This window comes from Triticum urartu, chromosome 5 (genome assembly GCF_003073215.2).
Source record: "Triticum urartu cultivar G1812 chromosome 5, Tu2.1, whole genome shotgun sequence".
NCBI lineage: Eukaryota > Viridiplantae > Streptophyta > Magnoliopsida > Poales > Poaceae > Triticum > Triticum urartu.
Genome location: NC_053026.1, coordinates 57,539,581 through 57,563,862, shown reverse-complemented (window position 1 = coordinate 57,563,862; position 24,282 = coordinate 57,539,581). Strand labels below are relative to the sequence as shown.

Genomic DNA, 24,282 nt, shown 5'->3' with positions numbered 1-24,282 from the left:
TATCAAGAAGAAGTATGATATTCTTATTGTTGGGGATGTGCATATCCCTGTTGAGGTAACCTAGTGTTATTAGAAAATTCTCCGATTTCATGTTATTCGAAATGAGTTTGTTAACAAGACCTGGTCCACCTTGTTAGTGGATTCCTTTTGATGAGCATGAGATGGATGAATTTAGAAAACACAACCTTCTGTACCCTCCTTTTACTTTCTGTTATTTATATTAAATAAAGCAAAAATAGTATTTTCTGTCTGTTTTCTAAATTATCCGTGCAATAAAAAATACCTCGAAAATAAAAGTTCTCCAAATGCCCTAAAAATTAAATATGATTTTTTCTAGAATATTTGAGAATATTTGGCACTGAAAACACAGCAGGGGGAGCAGCCACGTGCCCATGAGGGTGGAGGGCGCGCCCACCCCCTGGGCGCGCCCCCTGCCTCATGGACCCCACGTGCCCCCCCCCCCACTTATTCCAGCCACCACACACTCCTTCTTCCTCCCAAAAAAATCACCAACCAGCTCAAGCACGAGTTCTAGCTCATCTTGCTGCCATTTTCGATCTCCTAGCTCAAAGCTCCATTCACAAAACTACTTTGGGGGATTGTTCTTTGGTATGTGACTCCTCCAATGGTCCAATTAGTTTTTGTTCTAGTGCTTTATTCATTGCAAATTTTTGCTGCCTAGGTGACCCTGTTCTTGAGCTTGCATGTCAAATTTATATGGTCCCAAGTAGTTCTAATGCATGATATAGTCTCTAGGCACTTGTGGGAGTAGTTTCTATCAATTTTGTTGAGTTTGGTTCACTTTTATTTTGAAGTTACTAAAAATTTCAGAAATTTTCAGAAAAAGATGAAGAGATTTTTGTGGGGTTCGTCGAGCCGAAGCTCGAAGGACAAGCAAAGTGAGGAGGATAAGAGGCCCAAATATAATCTCCCTCGCACCGCGGAAGTTCGGCCATGTGAATGGCCTTGTGATGATTTCTTGAGAGCAGCCGGGATTTATGATGATTTTTATGAGTTGGTTGAGAATGCAGGCCTCACCACCTTCCTCCATGACCAACGCAAACAGTATCTCTTACTCACTAATATTTTTGTGCAAAATTTTTATTTCCATGCTAGGAGGTTACCACCTTCGGTGGATTTCTATTTATATGATGAGTATAAGGAGATGTCCCTTTTCGATTTCTATCGGGTCTGTAAGATACCCTTTACAGGAAGCATAGAAGAACCACATCATAGTGATGTGGAAGGGTTTATTGATATGATTGCTGTAGGGGAAACTAGGAAGGTTTCCGATGCAAGAATTACTAGCATACATTTTCCTGTTCTATGTTACTTTGCAATATTTGCTAGTAGATGCCTGATTGGTCGCGGGAACTGTGGCAACCTAAGTGCCCCTGATATTGTTATTTTGTGCCATGCCTTGTTCTGTGATGGCACATTTAGTATGGGCGCTATTGTTGCAAAGCGGTTAAATCTTAACCGTATAAGGGCCCCATCTTGGGAGGTATCTTCGCCTCGCGCCTCGCTGCGCATTTTAACATACCTATTAGACATTATGAGAAAGAAGAAAATTTACTGCCTCCTGTTTTTCTAGACTATAAGATTATGGTAGCACATGATTTTATCGTTAAGAATAAGGAAAAGATGCTTAAATACAAGTTGATTTTTGATAAAAATCACCCTGAGACTATCACTTTGCCTGCTCCTTCTTTGTTTGACTTATCTGTAGGCAAGTACCTTGTTCCGCCGGAGGCCATTCACGCCTACCGAAACCCCACATCGGCTACACAGCCAGAGCCGGAACCACAATTTGATCCTTCACGATAGTCTGTTTACCAGTGGGATCCGGAGGAGATTTCCAACCAGTGGCAACCCGAGGCTCCTTCTCAGTACGACCCCAACTATTACTTTGGATATCCGCCAGGCCAGCCATGGCCATAGACCAACTTAGGCCAAAAGTCTAAGCTTGGGGGAGTACGTACTTCTCACCGACATTACATTCCTGTTCACACACTCATGCTAGTTGTCGGTGCTCATACTTTTTCATTGTAATATCCATGCTAGTTTAGTTCCCTTTTTATGCTTTCTTCTTGTGTGTTTGATAAACCTTAAGAAAAAACCAAAAAAAATAGTTGTAGCTTTTAGTTAGTTTACTTTCCATGCCTGTAGTAGTAGTAATTAAAAAGAAAAACCCAAAAAGATTTCTTGTTCTTCTTTTGCTTGTTGGGAGCTTTCCCGTGTAAATAGTTTTATTTCTTTTCTTTCCTTTGGGGGTCGAGAGGAGACGACCATAATGAAAATGTTGAGTGGCTCTCATATGTATTATTGTTGATCTAACAAAGAGCCCATATCACCTTGTCTTCTCTCTTGAATTGAATGCTTGCAGATTCCAGCTTAGTCCAATGCACATGCACTATTATTATTATCCACACCGTTCGGTCGTGCAAGTGAAAGGCAATAATGACAATATATGATGAACTTATTGAGATGAGAAAAGCTGGTATGAACTCGACCTCTCTTGTTTTTGTAAATATGATTAGTTCATTGTTCCTGATTCAGCCTATTATGAAAGAAACATGTTTGCAATGACAATTAGAGATTGTAGTTGCTTATGCCATGCTTAATTAGCTAGGAGTTTATAATGGTTTACCTTGCGTGCCAACATGCTATTAAAATGGTTGTGATGTGGTATGATAGGGTGGTACCTCTTTTGAACGATTCGAGTGGCTTGACTTGGCACATGTTCACGCATGTAGTTGAAACAAAATCAACATAGCCTCTACGATATTTATGTTCATGGTGCATTATATCCTACTTATGCTTGCATTCGATGTTGATTAATTTTAATGCATGTTCATGACTTTTGTCGCTCTCTAGCTGGTCGCTTCCCAATCTTTTTCTAGCCTTCACTTGTACTAAGCGGGAATACTGCTTGTGCATCCAACTCCATAAACCCCAAAGTTGTTCCATATGAGTCCACCATGCCTACCTATATACGGTATCTACCTGCCATTCCAAGTAAATTTGTATGTGCCAAACTCTAAACCTTCAAATAAACATTTTGTTTTGTATGCTCGAATAGCTCATGTATCAACTAGGGTTGTCTGTATCTTCCATACTAGGCGGGTTATTCTCAAGAGGAGTGGACTCCGCTCCTCACTCGCGAGAAAATGGCTGGTCACTGGGATGCCAGTCCCATGCTTTATGCAAATCAAATCAAAATAACTGCAAACAAAACTCCCTCGGGACTCTTGTTAGTTGGAGGCACTCGTTGTTTCGAGCAAGCCATGGATTGATGCTTGTTGGTGAAGGGGAGTATAAACTTTACCATTCTGTTTGGGAACCGCCTATAATGTGTGTAGCATGGAAGATATCGAGATCTCTCGGTTGTTATGTTGACAATGAAAGTATACCGCTCAAAATATTATTCATATCTATTTCAAAACCGAGCTCTGGCACCTCTACAAATCCCTGCTTCCCTCTGCGAAGGGCCTATCTATTTACTTTTATGTTGAGTCATCATCCTCTTATTAAAAAGCACCAGTTGGAGAGCACCGCTGTCATTTGCATCCATTACTGTTAGTTTACATTGAGTATGACTTGACTGGATCTCTTTTACCATGAATTACAATATCTAGTCAGTCCTTGATCTTCAAAGGTGCTCTGTATTTATCTTTTGCGGTCTTAGAAAGGGATAGCGAGATACCATCTTGTTATATCATATTATGATTGTTTTGAGAAAGTATTGTCATCCGAGATTTATTATTATTACTCGCTAGTTGATTATGCCATTGATATGAGTAAACATGAGACCTAAATGTTATAGTGAATATGGTTAGTTCATAATCTTTGCTGAAAACTTGAATGCTGGCTTTACATATTTACAACAACAAGAGCAAACAGAGTTTGGAAAAGTTTTTCTTTATCACTTTCAGTTTATCAACTGAATTGCTTGAGAACAAGCAAAGGTTTAATCTTGGGGGAGTTGATACGTCTCCGTCGTATCTACTTTTCCAAACACTTTTGCCCTTGTTTTGGACTCTAACTTGCATGATTTGAATGGAACTAACCCGGACTGACGCTGTTTTCAGCAGAATTGCCATGGTGTTATTTTTGTGCAGAAATAAAAGTTCTCGGAATGACCTGAAAATCAACGGAGATTATTTTTGGTATATATAAAAATATACTGGAAGAAGAATCCACGTCAGGGGGCCCACACCCTGTCCACGAGGGTGGGGGCGCGCCCCCCTACCTCGTGGTCCCCCTAACGCTCCACCGACCTCAACTCCAACTCCAATCAGAGAGAAGGATTCATCGCGTTTTACGATACAAAGCCGCCGCCAAGCCCTAAACTCTCTCGGGAGGGCTGATCTGGAGTCCGTTCGGGCCTCCAGAGAGGGGAATCCATCGTCATCAACCTTCCTCCATCACCAATTTCGTGATGCTCACTGTCGTGCGTGAGTAATTCCATCGTAGGCTTGCTGGACGGTGATGGGTTGGTTGAGATTTATCATGTAATCGAGTTAGTTTTGTTAGTGTTTGATCCCTAGTATCCACTATGTTTTGAGATTGATGTTGCTATGACTTTGCTATGCTTAATGCTTGTCACTAGGGCCTGATTGCCATGATTTCAGATCTGAACCTATTATGTTTTCATGAATATATGTGAGTTCTTGATCCTATCTTGCAAGTCTATAGTCACCTATTATGTGTTATGATCCGTTAACCCCGAAGAGACAATAATTGGGACCATTACCGGTGATGACCATAGTTTGAGGAGTTCATGTATTCATTATGTGTTAATGCTTTGGTCCGGTACTCTATTAAAAGGAGGCCTTAATATCACTTAGTTTCCAATAGGACCCCGTTGCCACGGGAGGGTAGGACAAAAGATGTCATGCCAGTTCTTTTCCATAAGCACGTATGACTATATTCAGAATACATGCCTACATTACATTGATGAACTAGAGCTAGTTCTGTGTCACCCTATGTTATGATTGTTACATGATCGATCGCATCCGGCATAATTCTCCATCACCGACCCCATGCCTAAAGATTTTCATATATGATTCTTCGCTTATTTACTTTTCCGCTGCTACTGTTACAATCACTACAAAACCTAAAAATATTACTTTTGCTATTGTTACCACTATTATCATATTACTTTGCTACTAAACACTTTGCTGCAGATATTAACTTTCCACATGTGGTTGAATTGACAACTCGGCTGCTAATACTTGAGAATATTCTTTGGCTCCCCTTGTGTCGAATCAATAAATTTGGGTTGAATACTCTACCCTCGAAAATTGTTGTGATCCCCTATACTTGTGGGTTATCACATGACACCATGATCTCCATCATCTTGATCTCTATCAACGTGTCATCACATGGTCGTCTCGCCAACTATTACTCTTGCAACTGTTGCTATCACATAGCGATAAAGTAAAGTAATTATTTGGCGCTTGCATCTTATGCAATAAAGAGACAACCATAAGGCTTCTGCCAGTTGCCGATAACTTCAACAAAACATGATCATCTCATACAACAAGTTATATCTCATCACGTCTTGACCATATCATATCACAACAAGCCCTGCAAAAACAAGTTAGACGTCCTCTACTTTGTTGTTGCAAGTTTTACGTGGCTACTACGGGCTGAGCAAGAACCGTTCTTACCTACGCATCAAGAAACCACAACGCGGTATAGTGATTGCTTTTTGATCTTCAGAAAGAACCCTGTTCATTGAATCCGATTCAACTAAAGTTGGAGAAACAGACACCCACTAGCCACCTGTGTGTGAAGCACGTCAGTAGAACCAGTCTCGCGTAAGCGTACGCGTAATGTCGGTCTGAGCCGCTTCATCCAACAATACTGCTGAATCAAAAATCAACTAGTGACGGCAAGCAATATGTACATACCCACGCCCACAACTCCTTTGTGTTCTACTCGTGCATATAACATCTACGCGTAGACCTGGCTCGGATGCCATTGTTGGGTAACGTAGTAATTTCAAAAAAATTCCTACGCACACGCAAGATCATGGTGATGCATAGCAACGAGAGGGGAAGAGTGTTGTCCACGTACCCTCGTAGACCATAAGCGGAAGCGTTATGACAACGCAGTTGATGTAGTCATACGTCTTCACGATCTTCCGATCCTAGTACCGAAAGTACGGCACCTCCGCGATCTGCACACGTTCGGCTCGGTGACGTCCCACGAACTCTCGATCCAGCTGAGTGTCAAGGGAGAGCTTCGTCGGCACGACGGCGTGATGACGGTGATGATGATGCTACCGTCGCAGGGCTTCACCTAAGCACTACGATGATATTACCAAGGTGGATTATGGTGAGGGGGCACCGCACACGGCTAAGGGATCTATGATCAACTTGTGTGTCTATGGGGTGCCCCCGGCCACGTATATAAAGGATGGAGGGAGGAGGAGGCCGGCCCTCATAGGGCGCGCCCAAAGTGTGGAGTCCTACTAGGGCTCCTTAGTCCTAGTAGGATTCCACATCCTACATGGAATAGGAAAAAGGGAAGGGAGAATGAGAAGGAAGGAAGGAGGCACCCCCTTTCCTTAGTCCTATTCGGACCAGTCCATGGGGAAGGGGTGCGGCCACCCTTGAGGCATTTCTCTCCTTTCCCGTATGGCCCATTAAGGCTCAATACGAATTCCCGTAACTCTCCGGTACTCCGAAAAATACCCGAATCACTTGGAACCTTTCCGATGTCCGAATATAGCCTTCCAATATATCGATCTTTACGTCTCGACCATTTCGAGACTCCTCGTCATGTCCCCGATATCATTAGGGACTCCGAACAAACTTCGGTCATCAAATCACATAACTCATAATACAAATCGTCACAGAACGTTAAGCGTGCGGACCCTACGGGTTTGAGAACTATGTAGACATGACCGAGACTCATCTCCTGTTAATAACCAATAGCGGAACCTGGATGCTCATATTGGCTCCTACATATTCTACGAAGATCTTTATCGGTCAAACCGCATAACAACATACGTTGTTCCCTTTGTCATCGGTATGTTACTTGCCTGAGATTCGATCGTGGGTATCATCATACCTAGTTCAATATCGTTACCGGCAAGTCTCTTTACTCGTCGTTCCGTAATGCATCATCCCGCAACTAACTCATTAGTCACAAACTCACAATGCTTGCAAGGCTTATAGTGATGTGCATTACCGAGAGGGCCAGAGATACCTCTCCGATACACGGAGTGACAAATCCTAATCTCGATCTATGCCAACTCAACAAACACCATCGGAGACACCTGTAGAGCATCTTTATAATCACCCAGTTATGTTGTGACGTTTGATAGCACACTAAGTGTTCCTACGGTATTCGGGAGTTTCATAATATCATAGTCATAGGAACATGTATAAGTCATGAAGAAAGCAATAGCAATAAACTAAACGATCATAGTGCTAAGCTAACAGATGGGTCAAGTCAATCACATCATTCTCTAATGATGTGATCCCGTTTATCAAATGACAACTATTTGTCCATGGCTAGGAAACTTAACCATCTTTGATTAACGAGCTAGTCAAGTAGAGGCATACTAGTGACACTCTGTTTGTCTATGTATTCACACATGTACTAAGTTTCCGGTTAATACAATTCTAGCATGAATAATAAACATTTATCTCATGATATAAGGAAATATAAATAACAACTTTATTATTGCCTCTAGGGCATAGTTCCTTCAAGTGGAGCTCTCGTTCTAGACACCAGTAGAGTGTATTCACCAGCAACTAAATCTAGACAATTGGAGTAGGTGTGGATCGAGAGGTTGTTCTAACAAATCCTATGACCATTATGTAATGCCCACGATGAGTCTATATCTCCCACGTGTCGAGGCACGAGTTAAAGGCATAACCGCATGGTGGTTTTGTCGCAAGAGGGGTAATCTTCACGTAATCCCATGTACTGAATAAGAAAGGGATAAAGAGTTGGCTTACAATCGCCACTTCACACAAATAATAAGTAAACATACATCATCCAGAGTACAATCAAGGTCCGACTACGGAACTGAAATAAAAGAAGACAACCCCATGCTAGATCCCCGGTCGTCCCAATTGGGCTCCACTACTGATCATCAGGAAACGAGACATAGTAACGACCAAGGCCCTCGTAGAACTCCCACTTGAGTTCGGTAGCATCACCTGCACTGATTTCACCGGCACCTGCAATTATTTGGATGTATCCGTGAGTCACGAGGACTCAGCAATATCACATCCGCGAGATCAAGACTATTTAAGCTTATGGGTAGGATGTGGTAAAGAGGTGGAGCTGCAGCAAGTGCTAAGCAATATATGGTTGCTAACATACACAAATAAGAGTAAGATGAGAAGCTACGCAACGGTCGTGAAGCTAGAAGTGATCAAGAAGTGATCCTGAAGCTACTTACGTCCAAACATAACCCAAGACCGTGTTCACTTCTCGGACTCCGCCGAAAAGAGACCATCACGGCTACACACACGGTTGATTCATTTTAATTAAGTCAAGTGTCAAGTTCTCTACAACCGGATATTAACAAATTCCCATCTACCACATAACTGTGGGCACGGCTCTCGAAAGTTTATACCCTGCAGGGGTGTCCCAACTTAGCCCATCACAAACTCTCACGGTCAACGAAGGATATTCCTTCTCCCGAAAAGACCCGATCAGTCTTGGAATCCCGGTTACAAAACATTTCGACAATGGTAAAACAAGACCAGCAAAGCCACCCGACTGTGCCGACAAATCCCGATAGAAGCTGCACATATCTCGTTCTCAGGGCACACCGGATAGGTCAAGATACGAGTAAAACCATCTCTCAAGTTTACCCGAGGTGGCCCCGCGGGTTGCCCGGTTCGGACCAACACTCAGAGGAGCACTGGCCCGGGGGGTGTTAAAATAAAGATGACCCTCAGGCTCGCGAAAACCCAAGGGAAAAAGGCTTAGGTAGGCAAATATAAAACCAAGGTTGGGCCTTGCTGGAGGAGTTTTATTCAAGGCGAACTGTCAAGGGGGTCCCATAACCCCAACCGCGTAAGGAACACAAAATCAAGAAACATAACATCGGTATGACGGAAAGTAGGGCGACAAGAGTGGAACAAAACACCAGGCAAAAGGCCGAGCCTTCCACCCTTTACCAAGTATATAGATGCATTAATTAAATAATAGATAATGTGATATCCCAACAAATCCATGTTCCAACATGGAACAAACTTCAACTTCACCTGCAACTAGCAACGCTATAAGAGGGGCTGAGCAAAAGTGGTAACATAGCCAAACAACGGTTTGCAAGGAAGGTGGGTTAGAGGCTTGACATGGCAGTATGGAAGGCATGATATAAAAAGTGGTAGGTACCGCGACATAGAGATAGAACGAACAACTAGCAAGCAAAGATAGAAGTGATATTGAGGGTATGGTCATCTTGCCTGCAATGTTCTCAAAGTTGTCGAAAGCTTGCTCCTCGTTAGCATACTCAACAGGTTCCTCGTTCATGTACTCGTCTCCCGGCTCTACCAAAGCAAGAGCACAAGCAATGAAACAACAATCAATCACGGTGCAATGCACAAGCAACATGATGCAATACATGGCATGATATGCAAGATATGATATGCAATGCATATGCGTGCTCCGGAAGGGAAAGAATGATCAAGGTATCAACTTGGCAAACCAAGTATGCCGCTGGAAAGGTGAGGTGATTTCGGTCGAAATCGATATAAGGATCACCGGAAACGGATGCACGGTTTGCAAATGACAAGCAAAAACAAGAATGACGCAAATCTACGATTAACAGCATGATAGCACTTAGAATGCAACAAGAAAGTAAGCTACTGCACTCCAACATAGCAACAAAGCATATGCCAGTGATGTACAAGAGCTTCTTGACAAAACATGAACACTAAGCTACAGCTAAATCACACTAGAACAGGTCCAAACAAGCATGGAAAAAGTGCAAAAGATATCAGCTTCACAGACTTGATGAAAATACTAACATGTCAAAAACAGCATTAGGAAGCAAGTTTAGAGCAAGCAAACAACATGCTATAGGAACATATCATGGCAAACAAAGGCATGACATGCTTCCACTAAATGCACTTAACAAAACTCCCTTGCTGAACATGAGCCAAAAAGGCACAAAAGATATGATGGCACCCATATAAACATAGCAAGTTTTATAAACAGATTCAGACTGAAATTCAGGACATGGCAGAAATAGATTCATGATACCAACTTTGCAAGCTCATGCCACTCACCACAAAGCATTACATGATAACACAAGCATACCAACAGTAAGAAGACATGTTTAAGATGCTAATAATGACAATAGCAAGTTCATAGGGTACATGCATCACTAACAAAACACATGGCAATATTGATTATCATGTTAACAATTTGTCAGGAATATTATTTAGCAAAAGTAGAGCAAGGAAATGACATTCTGGAGTACTCCATAATTGCAACCAGAGGCATAAATGGGTAGATAAATACCACATCTTCTAAATACTCTTACTGAACTATCTCAAAATGTGCATGGATCTCATAGTAGCAACAAGTTTACATGGCATCCAAATGTAATAGGAAAAGGACTTGGCAAAATGATTGTGTCTAAAATCAGCAACATTACGGAGCCTATTTTGCATGCTTGTGCTAGTTACCACATAGATCACAAAAATACAAGACTTGCACCCCTGTAAAGATGGCATGATGGAGCTCATAAAACATGTAGACATCATGCTCATAGGATGCACACACAAAATGCAACGAAAATGACAAATCATCAAGTTCTGTTAACAGACAGCAATTAACATTTTATAGCACTCTTGCAATGATGATAATGGCATCAATATGGATAGTAACATGCATGCAAATGCCACTAACATGATGAGCTTAACGAGACGAACATTTTGATATATCATATTCATGAATCGGAGTCACGGACAACGAGATATGGCATGACAAAGTGGGCACCAAAATATGAGGGTTCCAAGGACTTGGTAGAAATTTACCCGCGGATCTCAGATCTAGGGTTTTGGTGGCACGCTTCTCAAGGTTCACCGGAAGGTCGCCGGAATTGAGGGAGGAGTGGGCCAGGGCAGGGGAGGCCGGATCCGACGCGGCGCCGGCGCGACGGCGGCGGAGCGACAAGGTGACGGCGTCCGGCGCAGATCGGCGGCGGCGGCCGGCGAAGGCGGCGCGCGAGCAAGGGCGGTGGCGGCGAGCGGGCGTGGGCGCCGCGGGCCTCGGGGGCCCGTCCCGGGCCGGGCGGGTCGGCGGCGGTGGGAGCGTCGAGGGGACGCGTGGCAGCATGTGAGTGGCCGGGCGGCGGACGCGGACGTGTCTGGCGGCGCGAGGGGAGCGGTGGCTAGGGTTTGACTGCGAGAATTTCGGGGAGGGACACATATTTATAGGTGGAGGGAGTTAGGAGAGTCCAAATGAGGTGCGGTTTTCGCCCACACGATCGTGATCCAATGACGGAGAGCATGGAAGGGGTTTAGATGGGCTGGTGGGCTGTTTTGGAGGGGTGTTGGTCTGCAACACAAAAGAGGCTTTTGCGATTACCCGGTTAACCGTTGGGGCATCAAACGACCTTCAAATGGAACGAAATTTGACAGGCGGTCTACCGGTGATGTACCAAAGCCACTTGACAAATCTCGACCCATTCCGAGAACGGTTTTCTTCCGCTCACGAAAAGAGACAAGAGGGGTGCACCGGGTGCATGTGGGAGTGTCGGATTGCGAAACGGACAACGGGGAAAATGCTCGGATGCATGAGACAAACACGTATGCAAATGCGATGCACATGATGACATGAGATAAAAATGCATGACATGAACAAAATGCAAAATGAAGACAAAAACCCAACCACGACGGAAATATCATATCATATAGGCGAAAATGGCAAGAGTTGGAGTTACATATATGGAAAGTTACATCCGGGGTGTTACACATTAGAAGGCTCTAGTTGCAATGATAAATGCCAACGATCCTTACAATGCCTAGTGCTGAGGTTTCTAGGATTGCAGGCCTGGATGTCCAAGCAGGTTTAGGGCATTTCCGAAAGCTGGAATCCAAACACACATGAATAGGTAAAAGGCATGATTTGGATGTCATGGCATGACTAGTTTTTATGGAATTATGAACTGCTTGAGGTGTTTGGATGTCATATAGGGAAAACATAGGAATCTTGGGATTAAGTATTTTCTTGGAGAAAGACGGGACAAAGAAGGAGAGTTGTTGCATCAGAACTCTCAAAGAGTGTTTATTTGTGCGGTTAGTCAATTAGGGCTCATGTTGGGATTCCTCAATGCATACAATTCATGTTTATATAATTCCCCCATGTCTAAATACATTAATATTTATTTGGTATTGTAGCTATTGATATTGGATGCAAGTGAAATGGCAAAACAAAGACGTGGCAAACATAACAAGCAAATAATCAAAGTTCTAATAAGGTTGATTCCTCCGGCCACACTACGCAACACACACATATTTTCGCTTTCTCCAGGAGACGAAAATCCATTTTTGATAGAAACAGGTGCGGGACTCGTCACAAATCAGGGAGTTGTTCTATGAGACTGAAGACACGCCAACAGATTTCGCACACACCTTTAGGCCTTGTTCGGTTAGACAGGGTTTGGAGAGGTTTGAAAGGGATTGGAGGAGATTAAATCCCTTGCAAGTTAAAATTCACCTCAAACCCCCCCAATCCCCTCCAATCCCTGTGGCAAGGGGATTAAACGAACAGGGCCTTACGGGTTTCATCCACAGAAGCATCAACATTCAAGTTGTCCTATGAAACCCGTTGACATCAAAGACAGGGTACTCTCAAAGACATCAAGAGCCGCATCAAGGTGGTCAGTGAGACGTGTGATAGTTACATGGTTGACAATGTTGCGCCCAAGCCCAACCGGCGGTCGTTCTAAACAACCCTGAAGCCCAAACCTGTGAGTCCATTTTGTAGCTTTTCTAGATCATGGCAAACTCCGAAGGTCTTGGCCTGCGATTTCACTGCAAAATATTTTCAACTACGGGGATCACTACCTATTCATTCATACTATTCCCTCTATCCAAAATAAGTATCGCCCTTTAAAAATAAGTATCGCCGACTTAGTACAAAGTTATACTAAATCAGCTACACTTATTTTCAGGTGGAGGGTGTATAACCGAAGATTTTTGGGCGGAGGGAGTATAACCGAAGAACATGAACCGGATCAACCAACAGGAATGCAAAACAGCATCAGAATTGTACATGACTGAACAAAGTATAACCGACGAACATGAACCGGATCAACCAACAGGAATGAAAAACAGCATCAGAATTGTACATGAGCGAACAACAAAATTACGATGAAGGATTAACAGTTTATACGACGAAAGATTTAACAGTTTACCGCTGTCCTGACGACTACCATTTACATCCTTACTTGAGGTAATGAGGAAACTAGGATAGACAGTTCACATAATTATTTACCTAGAGCAGCACAATAAAATGATAAAACAAGAGCAAAGTTTGCTGCATTTTCTGAAGATTAAAACTAGGTAAGAGAAAAACTTGGCGCCTTTCTAGCACTGAACAAACAAACTGGGGACGTCAGTCAGTCGTCGATGGCCTTGGCCCTCATGCAGCAGGACGGCCCACGCTTCTGCCGCCGGGAGCCACCGTCGCCGCCGCCGCGCCGCTTCCCGTAGAGGTACTCCACCAGCTGCACCCTGGACCGCCGCTGCACGGTCTTGGCGGCGCGCCGGCTGGCGCGCTCCTCCTCGTGCTTGAGCAGCACCTGCTGGAACTTCTGCATCTCCATCTCCAGCCGGCCCACCTTCTCGGACATCTTCCGCACCCGCTCCAGGATCTTGCGCTGGCTCCGGCTCCGGAGGTCCACGCCCCCGCCGTCGAGCCCGTCCGCCGAGGTGAACTCCTCGGCCTTGGTCAGCAGCTTGCCGTTGGTGTCGATGAGCTGCGTGATGGCCTCCTCGGACTCGATCATCTGCGCCCGCACGCTCTCCAGCTCGCTCTCCCCGGACGCCTCCACGCTCGCCCTCAGCTCCTGGAGGATGGACTGGAGGTCCCTGAGCCGCTGTGCGTCCGAGGACAGCCGCTCGATCACCTTCTTCTTCCACTCGCGGTGCGGCTCCGTGGTGGTCACCACGGGCCTCGGCAGGTCCTGCTTGTCGACCACCAAGTCCTTCACCAGCATCAGCTCGGAGGTGGACCGTCTGCCCTTGTCCTTCTCAGACGCCGCCTCGCTCTGCGGCGGCCGCAGATCATCGTGTCTGCCGCTGCCACTGCTTGTTCTCACCACGCTCCAGAGCGCGAGCATCTTGTCGTCGGGCTGGGCTGTGATCTTCTTCTTGAGGCGGTGCGAGCCGATGGCACGACGGCTGGGGGTCTGGACGAGGTCAAGCTGTATGTCCTTGAGCATCCGCTCGTAGTTCGCGTCGCTCGCATCGCTGTCCAGGGCGTCCTTGAGCTTGAGCATTTCGATCTGCTTCCTGGCGTCTTGGAGGTTGCTGCTGAAATCAAGCCTTTCTTGCTCAAGAACGACTCCGGTGTCCGTAACCACCTTCTGGAGCGCTTTGATGGTTCCATGCAACCTCTGCAGCTCCATGTCTTTCACCAGCTTCGGCGAGTTTTGGTCGTCGCTTGGTCTCACAGCAATCTTTGAGAGCTGAGGTGACAAAAGAAATTCCTGGCAAAAGCAGCAAAAGAAATGAGACCCATATAAGAAAACAAAACAACATGTGATAATTAACAGAAATGCATACTATATGCAACATAAATATCAGATTTCTCAAGTATAGTATGGATCCTTCAAGTAGAAACTACATGAAAAGATTGGCTTTCTTTCTCAACTAAAGGGAAAGGAAAACATAAATTACATTTAGCAACAAAAAAAAGAGTTGAATGAACTGGCATCATACTTCAACACAAATACATATGGAGGATGCAAAAAGAACATGGTACAGATAAAATGCGTAGTTGTATACCTCTTTCTTGAGTTTGTTCGAAGGTACGCAATCCTTGGCCAGTGACAGGGTCTGTCTTTCCAAGGCACTGACTTCAGTTTGCAATGCGCCTAGCACTGTGAAGTCACCATTCAGGTCGACCTTCAGCCTTCTGTTCTCTATCTCAACAGCATTTAGCTTGTCCTTCAGTGCATCCACGTAGGAGTTCCTTCGACTGATCTCCTCTTTCAGCACCTCCTTCTGTACTATTTCACTTATCTCAGAACTCTCGCATGCTACGATGAGCTCAAGGACCTTCTCCTTGAAGAGAGCTGCGTTGGCAGTGGCAATTTGCATGTTGGCCAGCAATTTCGAGATCTCTGCATCGCAAGACCTGACATCAATCACTGGCTGCTCGTTGTTCTTAAGCAGTTGCATTTCACTCTGCAGCTTGTGAAGCTCCTCCCTTAACATTTCATTTGATTTTTCAAGACCAGCATTGTCGACTTCCTTGCGCTGTTCCATGTTCACCGCACCTTCCTGTAGGCTCTTCCTGCCAGATTTCAATAGCTTGGTATCTCTTCGCATGGTACGCCTTCGTGCAGAACCAATCTCTGGACTAGAGCCATCACAGATGCTTAAAGTTCTGCTGAGCTCCTTCTCAAGGTAGTTATTCTCAAGTTGCAGATCACCCAGCTTCTTGTTCATCAGCCTGATTTCTTGATAAAGCTCATTGCCTGCCGCATGGAGGCAACCGAAATCTTCATGCAAGGCTTGCAGCTCTGATGTCCTCTCATCGTGAAGGCTTCTGAAAACAACACCAAGGATATCTGTCCTGATTGCTTCACCAATTACATTACTGAAATCATCTTCAAATGACTTCTCTTTCTCCCTTGAGTCATAAAGTTTGCCTGCCATTGAGGAGTTCTCTTCTATCAGCTTAATAATCTCAGCTTGCAGTGACTGGCGTGACTCTTGCAGCTCTGAGAGTTGTCGAACCAAGAACTTTGAATCAGCTTTCATCTCATCCACTTCGCGGTTACGGGCCTCCACGTCCTTGCGCAAGTCGCAGCTGATCTTTAGAAGGTCATGCCTTTCACTCTGCAGTTGCAGCAGTTCCTCGCTCTTCGCTTGCCACTCTTGCCTCAGAACACTCCTTTCTGACCTCAGATCCGCCACCTCCCGTCCAAAGTGCTCCAGGAGGGTGACAACAAGCGACTTCTCAAGGATCTGGTTCTGCTTGACATCCTGGGCATCAGAAATGGTGTTCAGCAGGCACTTAATCTCATGCAAGATGAGCTGCACAACTACGTCAACCTTCATCAGATCCAAGGATCCATATTTCTCATCAAACTGTAGTACTTCCATCACAGAACCAATCCCTTCAGTAAGCTTCTGGTTGTTCTGTGTCAAACATGCCAATTTCTCCTCAAGAACTTTGTGTGCCTCTTGTTGCTTCTGCAGTTGCCCTGAGACATCAGAATTTGCTTCTGCCATGTCACCTAAGCACTTCTGCAAGATGAAAATCTCGATCTGAGCTTCAACAATCTTGTGCTCCTCCTCTTGAAGCTGGTTCTCCTTATGCCGTCCATCTTCTAGAAGTAGGGCTATCTGCTTCTGTATAGCACTGAACTGAGCCTTGTCTGAGTGGGTGAGTTCTTTGCTCTTCTCTCTCTCTAGCCTTAGCAGTTCCTGTAGTTTGACTGCTTCATTATGAACCATGTTTTTCTCCTGCTGGAGATCCAAATGCCTTCCTTCTAACTCTGCATACTGCGTTTCCAAATCAAGTAGAGCACCATTGATGCTATCCACCTGAGACGACATCAAAGAATACAGGCATCAAGTTACATGTTATTTTAGATGAAGTTACATCTCTTTTAGCATTACAATGAACTAACAAAGTAAAAGGGATATCAGGCATTGTACCTCCTGCACAAGAGTTCTCTTGTCAGATCGAAGTAAAGAATTATGATTGCGGAGTGCCTGTGCAGACTCTTCCAAGTCTTTAAGCTTCATCCTATGGGTTTCAAGCTCAGTATTGTTTTCAGATAATAAATTTTCCAAAAACACGTTCTTCTCTGATAGCTTCTCCATGGTATGAGAAATTCCCTCAATCCGCGCAATGAACATGGATCTCTCAGACTGGTAGCCATTAATCTTGGAGCTAAGCTGTTTGCAAGATTCTTCCAGTGTGGCCTTATTCTGTCTCAATCCTGCAACCTCGGTGGTAGCAGCTGACAAAGATCTCTCCAAATGAGCATTTTTCTCCATCGTTCTCTCCAGCTGCATCAGATTCTCAACATACAACGCTTTCACGCCATCATGATTCTTGATGGTCTCCTTTAGCTCAACATTTCCATCCCTCATCTCTTGTGCAATTGCTTGGAGTGACTCCACATTGAAATTAACCACTTGTATTTGCTCCTTGATTGAGAAGTGCTTCCTCTCAACATCACCTCTGTCATTCTTTATGTGTGAAAGCTCATTTTGAAGTACCTTCTTTTCCTCCACATGCCGAGACACCTCCTCCTCGAGTTTCCGTTGTGCATTCTTCAAGGAAATTATCTCATCCTGCAGACGAATTATCACGGATGTCGAGGAGTGGTTTTGATCATCCAGTTTACGGTTCTCTTCTCGAATCATCTCCAATTCTTTCTGAAGCATAAGCTTGCTTGCTTCAACATCCTTAAACTTACTTGTTTCACCGTGCTTTTCAAGAGACAAAAGCCGCAGCTTCTCCTGTACTTGTGCCAATTGCTTCTCTAAAGACAGCCGTGCCATTTCCGCTTGCATGCTCTTGAGCTGCTCCTCTTGTATAGAGATGCTGAGCTTTTCCAGTTCAATGTGTTTCTCATTAAGCTCTTCATGCTTCTCTTTTGAAGCATACTTCAGCTTATCTAGCTCCACATGCAAATCCTGGTTAGCCCTCTCAAGCAGAAGGCACTGTTCCTCTGCAGTGCTTAAATTCTGCAGGCCATTTTGCATCTCCTCTTTTAGCCTCTTGAATTCCTCCTGGGTATGTGATATTTCAGACTTGAGGTTCTGCAACCTGTCACTGGATTGCTGGCATTGTGAAACGGCGGCTTCTTTCTCTGAACCTTGTTGTGCAAGGGCCTCCTTGAGGGATCGAACTTCAGATTCAGCACTTTCACTCTTTTCTAACACAGATGAAATCTTCTTCTTAAGGTCTTGATTTTCCTGTGACAAGCTTGAAACTTCTTTCTGTAACTTCTCATGGTCCTGATCATCTGCAATACAAATACATGTGTATTAGTTTTATCTCACTCATGTTTGGATATTGCATCTATAAAAGAAGTGAGTTTGTACAGATACCTTTAATACGTTTTTTCGAGTCGCCAGTGTTGATGAAAGAGCGGAAAAAGGGTGTCATGTCACGGCTGTCAGAGTCAGTTTCAGAGGATGCAGTTTCAGATGGCAGGTCATCATCCAAATCTAACTGGTATTCATCGGGAAATGCTTCTGCCATTTTTCGACGAGCCGATCGGAGTTCCCCGGCTGCATGGTCATGTCTTTCAGCTAAAGCTCGGTAAGCACGGTATAACTCCTCAAGCAGGGACATCAGCTCTGGGCGCCTTTTGTAGTACATTTCTGCTCTTTTTGCAAAAGAGTCGGCGTCCTCATCAATGATCTTGATCATAACTTTGATTTTGCTATCCGTATCTGTGTAATCATGCATTAATGGAGATTGGTTCAGTATACAATCCACGTAAATGTTGCAAAAGGACAAATAGTTATCTACTGATAGATGTTGACACGGCACACACTTTATCTAATAGTTTCAGAAAGTAACACACAAAAAATGAAATTGATATAATTTTTAATCTATTCTCCCCAAACAAAACAGTAAACTAACAATGTTTATTCTTACATTAAGTATTTTATTACTGTATTTTCATATGAAATTTAGCAAGTTTTAACTATTGTACTTGTATTGTATTTTACTACTGTATTTTCATATAAGTTTAGCAAGTTTTAATTATCATACTTGTATATCAAATTGTTAGTTCAGGTGTGGCATTGATGCGGTGCCCACCTTATATTATAGAACAGTGTCACATGTGGTACAAGCATCAAATATCCATTGTTGAAAAAAAGATTAATGAATGTCACCCTACTGAACCTGAACTTAATATTCACCATAGGAGCTATACTAATCCAGTTGTTGACAGGTCAATTCAACTTATATTGATTCCTCACAAGAATTTACCATGTACCTCTTAAACAACCTAATCCAGCACAGGGACATGTGACTCCCAACAAAGATTGCCCGTTTAAGTAGCGTTTTCTTGTACGGGGGCATTGAACTTGCCCATGTGCCTTTCCTCATAACTTGCTGACTTTCAAAGAGACATGAGGAGATGGGCCATTTTTGTACAACATTATAACAGGCAGAGGTTTCAACTGAATTTGTCCTTTATAATTAAAACCAGCCCGCCCTCGCATTTACACCCTTGAACTTGAACATGCACAACACACTGCTAAGATAATGACGTGGTAAGGCAAGAAAATGCTTGGGGTTCAACACAGCCTATACCAACCAACGCAAGAGAGACAGCAAGGACAACAACTGTTTCCAAACTGAATTGACAGAGGACCAACAATAATTTAGGTTCAAGTATACTTCACATGGTTGGTTTTTCCAACTGAATTCAAACTGAATTACGTATGGCTGATGTTTTTCCAAACAATGAATATGAAGATCTCAATAATATGACCATAGTGGGCCAACATGTTTACCTGAGAGGTTTTCCTGGAGCCATTTCGAGTTCTTGGGAGAGATATGGCTGTCCCACCACCACGAGTACTTGCGCATCGGGTTGTTCGCCGCCATCTTCGTCCTCGACATCAGAGCCGGCCAAGAGAGCGCAACAGAAGAGCGCTCCTTGGGTCCTTAAGGGAACTTGTTGCGAAATTCAAATCGACCAGAAATCGGCCTACATAAGATCTATGTCCGGCCAACTACCTGCGGCACAACAGAAACACTGAAAGTTAGTTAGTGTCCTATATGCAGAAGATTTCCTACAAACGAAACCGAAACTAGGCACGCACACACAAAAAAAGATGGATCTGAACTGATCACCCTAGGAAACCAAGAGACTCTCTGGAGACAGAAATCGCAGTAGGATCGAGGGTGGGGGCTGGCTGTAGTATTCTGCTATATATAGGCATCTTGAAACAAACCAAGGAAGGCCAGCAGTATCACACAACGGTCAAAAAATGTGACTGGGTAAACGGCAAGGCAGTAAATTGTTTCCAAAAAAATAGCATCTTTCTGAAACGGCCCAGCTGTTTGTTAGGAGTATCTTTACGTATGGCTGCAGTAAGAGGGGAACGCCATTAAGGCCATTAATGACTTTTGGTTTGAGATGAAGGGATGAGAAAACAGAGGGCACCAGCGACAGCTGGAACACCCACATCTGCAGAGGATTTCTCCAAGCTCCCAAGATTGCAGCCACAAGTTCCAAAGTTGAGTGGGGGGTAGACACGAATTTTTCATGGATTATAGTAGAGTGGCTTGTTGATGATCCAAGCAATGCCCGGAGAAAAAGTTCAATCGAAGAAAAGGGGGCATGGATTTACGAGAATGCTGCTGCTGCAAGACAAGATTGGAAGAAGTGAAGCAAGATTGGAGAACGAAAACTTGAGGAGGAGGAGGAAGAAGACCTCAAGAAACAAGAATGGCTAAAATCCCACTTGACACACCAAAATCACAAGAAGAAGAAATCTTTCAAAAATGGAGGCTAATCCCACCAAAACAGATTAATGTAAAGAATGGTAGATGGAAGGAAAAGGAGAAGGAGGGCGGTGACAAGAGATGCCAACCAACACAAACACAGGAAGATGTCACCAACTAACCTAGGCCTCGAATCAGCAACAGAAAGGGGAAACGCAGCGAGAAACCCACCCGGCCGCAAAGAGGGGGAAACTGACCGTCCACAGCAGTGATGGGCATCACAAGCGAGCGGCATAAAAAGGGGACGAACGAACCCGGAATCAGCAGCGCCATCAAGGGCAAATCCAAGGAAAGAAGAAGAAGAAGAAGAAAATCTCGAGATATTTGCAGAAGGGCAAGATGTGGGTCCTCGAAACAAATTACCGAGAAAGGGGAGAAATCGCCGCATTTCCTAAAGAGGCTGAGAGCGAGATCCCCGCGTCACATCCATCCTGTAGAAGACGAAGAAGAAGGAGAAGAAGAAACCCACCACCACCACCAGAGCGAGAGAAAAAGGCGCCCTGAAGCAACCCAGCCCCTCCCTCACTGGAACTAAAACCACAGCCTTTTTGGCAGGAAAAGATGGGCAGTCGCGTTCTGGGAATGGGATTATCTGGGAAGATATCGTCGTCAAGGCATGGCACGGCACGGCACGCACGAGGAACAGCAGAAGCGAACGGCCCTGGCCAAGAAACAGGACGGGCAGCGCAGCCCACGCCCAAAAATAGCCAAAAGCACCCACGAAATCCACGAGAAAAGAGGTGGGGAAATCCATGTTTCCCCGGCACAATCTCCACATTGCCGGCTAAGATTACGCGGCGCCCAAATCAAGACGCACCTTGGGTAGCAGAAGATCTTGAACCCCTCAGCGCCGCCGCCGCAGCTGCGAGCCCAGGATTGCGGAGATCCAGCCACTCCCCATCCCACCCTAGCCTAGGCCGCCATCATCGTCCTACCTACATATGAACCCCGTACGCGAACGCCCGAGGAAGGAGGATGGAGGAGAGAGGGAGTGAGAGGAGAGGAGAGTGTGTGTGTGTGTGTGCGCTTCCTGGACGGACAGGAGTGAATGCAATCATGGAGGAGCAGAGGGAGAGCAGCAGCAGTGGAGTACTAGTGTGGGGGTGGGGGAGGAGGAGGAAAGGGTCCGGGCGGCGTGATGGGTATTGTTAATTGTTTATTACTAATTTGATAGATAAATAGTGTTAAAGGTGAGGACAAAGATTAAGGCGGATTAGCGGTACGATCTTTGGGGAGTGACAGTATATTTTGCTACTCCAGAACAGGGTGTCAGGAGGAACAGTGCCTAGGTGTGCTTCTCTGGCACATTTGTTACCCACTTGGTAACTTTTTTACACTACTGTTAGTACTTTTTTTTACTGTTTTTTCTAGTGGGAAAGTCAAGGGCAGAGGTTGGCGCTGGCGCATCAGTCAAAGAAGATCGGCGGTGTGAAGTTACTTTGTTACCGTTGTGGTTAATCTGCGAGAATGCTGCCGGCATCCGTTGCAGTCCGTTTGTTTTCACTCGGAATGTGGATCTTCCGCCAGGGAGAAAAACGAGAGGATGAAACGGCAGTCCATTTTTTTTTCTTTCCCACTGCTCCCACCGTTTCAAAATAGTTTTAATTTAAATTTAAATCACGGCGCTTGTTTTGAAATGAATGAAGTAATAACTAACGGCAGTCTCCTCACAGGGGGAGGGGAGCGGTAGGTGGGTAAAGGCAGCCTGATGATCGATCGTACGCGTTTCATTTATTCATGCCTAGCACTACTACCATGTTCTGATTTTCTCGGCTGCTCATTAATCTTCCTTAGAACACCATCATTTCCTGACGAGGATGTGTAATCTGATTATGAGCCTTGTTTGGTCCAGGGAACAGCTTAATGCATAGATCATTTAATTATGTAGGGTTTTGATTCAATGTTTCAAGCTTGCATGTATATTTAGCGAAAAGACCATTACTCCCGTTATGTCGGAAAAGAAGAGGAAAACATCGATCAATTATTTCGTTAACGACATGGGGAGTACAAGTCTACGATAAAGTGTAAGGGTAACACAGGATTGTCCAAGGCAACCAAGGGTAGATGAAGCCCCTCTATATCACACATAGATGGTAAAAACACATTATACGCTGGATTATCTCTTGGTGCTCTATCTATCAATTAATGTTTGTATGCTCCTGAATTTTATGTGATGATTAAAGATAAATAAAAAACAAATATTACTAGGACATGGCATCTAATGCAATAGATAGAGATCAAAATGGCTTTGTCTTAAATGTTTGCGGGATTCTTTTAGTTAGATGCACACACAACATGATGACCTAGGTGTCACATACAAGAATAGGTCGCGTGGAAGGAAGGTAAATGACAAAAAAGATGAATGTTTTCTCCCGGCTAGGAGATTATGGCTTAGAGTTTAACATTAAAGGGTGACGATGTGGTAGTTTGGAGGAGTACAACTCGTACAAATGACAATGGGGTGGGTTTGGGCACGTAAAATTCCTCCATATCCATGTGGCTATCCATTTCCCACATGTGATATTATCAACGGGACATAGATTCTGCAAATATTCATACATGCATGTTGGATATTCAAGTATCCATGGATATACACATTGAGCAATAAAAGAAACATCCATAATAATGTGTACACAATATGTACAATGCAACAATAACAAACACAACAGTAAAAGTCATATGTGAAAATAAAATATTTAGCCTTGCACACAACATAAGCACAATACATATACTTAACTATCTGGCTTGCACGCACAAGTGTCACAAACACAAATATAGTCAATACTCATTTTCGATACTAAATTGCAGCAACGGGTCACCACCAAATAAATGGTCTCACATAGCCAATAGTTACACAACACGATCAAATCTTAGTATTGTTACAAGAAGTGGTGCATAAAAGTAAGACAACAATATGGCCGAAAAAGAGGCGTTTGGGGAGAACTATTGGGCTCGCTCATGGTACTCTGGTTGAGGCGAAACCAAAGTAGCATACTACCAACATGGGCATGTCTAGATGGGGATGGTCGGGGTTGCGCTTGTTGTTGTGTGCGTGCGTGGCTAGCTAATAGTTGTGTGCGCAGTTGTGCACAAGGGAGGCCACGACATCCTGGATACATCCACATATGGCTGGGTCCGGAGAGGGTTAGCCACACGTAAGCACATATTTAGGTTCACCTTCGGGCCTTTGGGGCCGTTGGGCTTTGGACTGGGTACCCACCTGCCAGATAGGTATTTAACGGGTGTTCCGATGGCAGGGTCATGGGGCATATTCGAATCTAAGCCCAACTGGTGACTTCGCGCATGTCAACCGACAGAAACCCATGGGTAGAAAATGTCCCTAAAACTCATGCCCAAAAGGTTGAATATCATGAATAATATTGGCATTCCCATTAAGATCAATGTTTTAAACCAGACCTGGTCACATTTATTATGATTAAATTCAAACAACAGCATAGTCTTTATATATTGGAACGATTATATCATCTTAGAGACATGTAAATATGTAGGGGAATGTTGCATGGGAAACAAAAAAATTCTACGCTTACCAAGATCAATCTAGGAGATGCC

General features: G+C 44.3%; 1 protein-coding gene across 3 annotated transcripts; it reads right to left on the bottom strand.

Annotated features, from left to right (window-relative positions):
• Positions 1-13,356: 13,356 nt before the first annotated feature.
• Positions 13,357-21,805, bottom strand: LOC125507876 (protein NETWORKED 1D-like). 3 transcript variants are annotated; one of them, XM_048672401.1, is made up of 6 exons: positions 21,530-21,805; positions 19,716-19,960; positions 18,291-18,638; positions 16,884-18,205; positions 15,000-16,769; positions 13,357-14,701 (listed from the first exon to the last, which is right to left on the bottom strand). In XM_048672401.1, exons 2-6 carry the CDS (start codon positions 19,822-19,824, stop codon positions 13,610-13,612), a joined length of 4,641 nt encoding a protein of 1,546 aa, XP_048528358.1. In that variant the 5' UTR covers positions 19,825-19,960; positions 21,530-21,805; the 3' UTR covers positions 13,357-13,609. The 3 variants fall into 3 exon arrangements, with proteins under 3 accessions (XP_048528358.1, XP_048528357.1, XP_048528359.1); XM_048672400.1 differs by having other exon boundaries at positions 19,716-19,941; XM_048672402.1 differs by lacking the exon at positions 21,530-21,805 and adding an exon at positions 21,076-21,211 and having other exon boundaries at positions 19,716-19,941.
• Positions 21,806-24,282: the final 2,477 nt, after the last annotated feature.

Excerpts from the sequence above, each read along its gene's own strand:
- LOC125507876 (XM_048672401.1), bottom strand. The coding sequence starts at position 19,824 with ATGTCGAGGACGAAGATGGCGGCGAACAACCCGATGCGCAAGTACTCG. Across the intron at positions 18,639-19,715 it reads GCTCCAGGAAAACCTCTCAG|ATACGGATAGCAAAATCAAA; the intron begins GTAAACATGTTG and ends ATGATTACACAG. Across the intron at positions 18,206-18,290 it reads CTCGAAAAAACGTATTAAAG|ATGATCAGGACCATGAGAAG; the intron begins GTATCTGTACAA and ends TTTGTATTGCAG.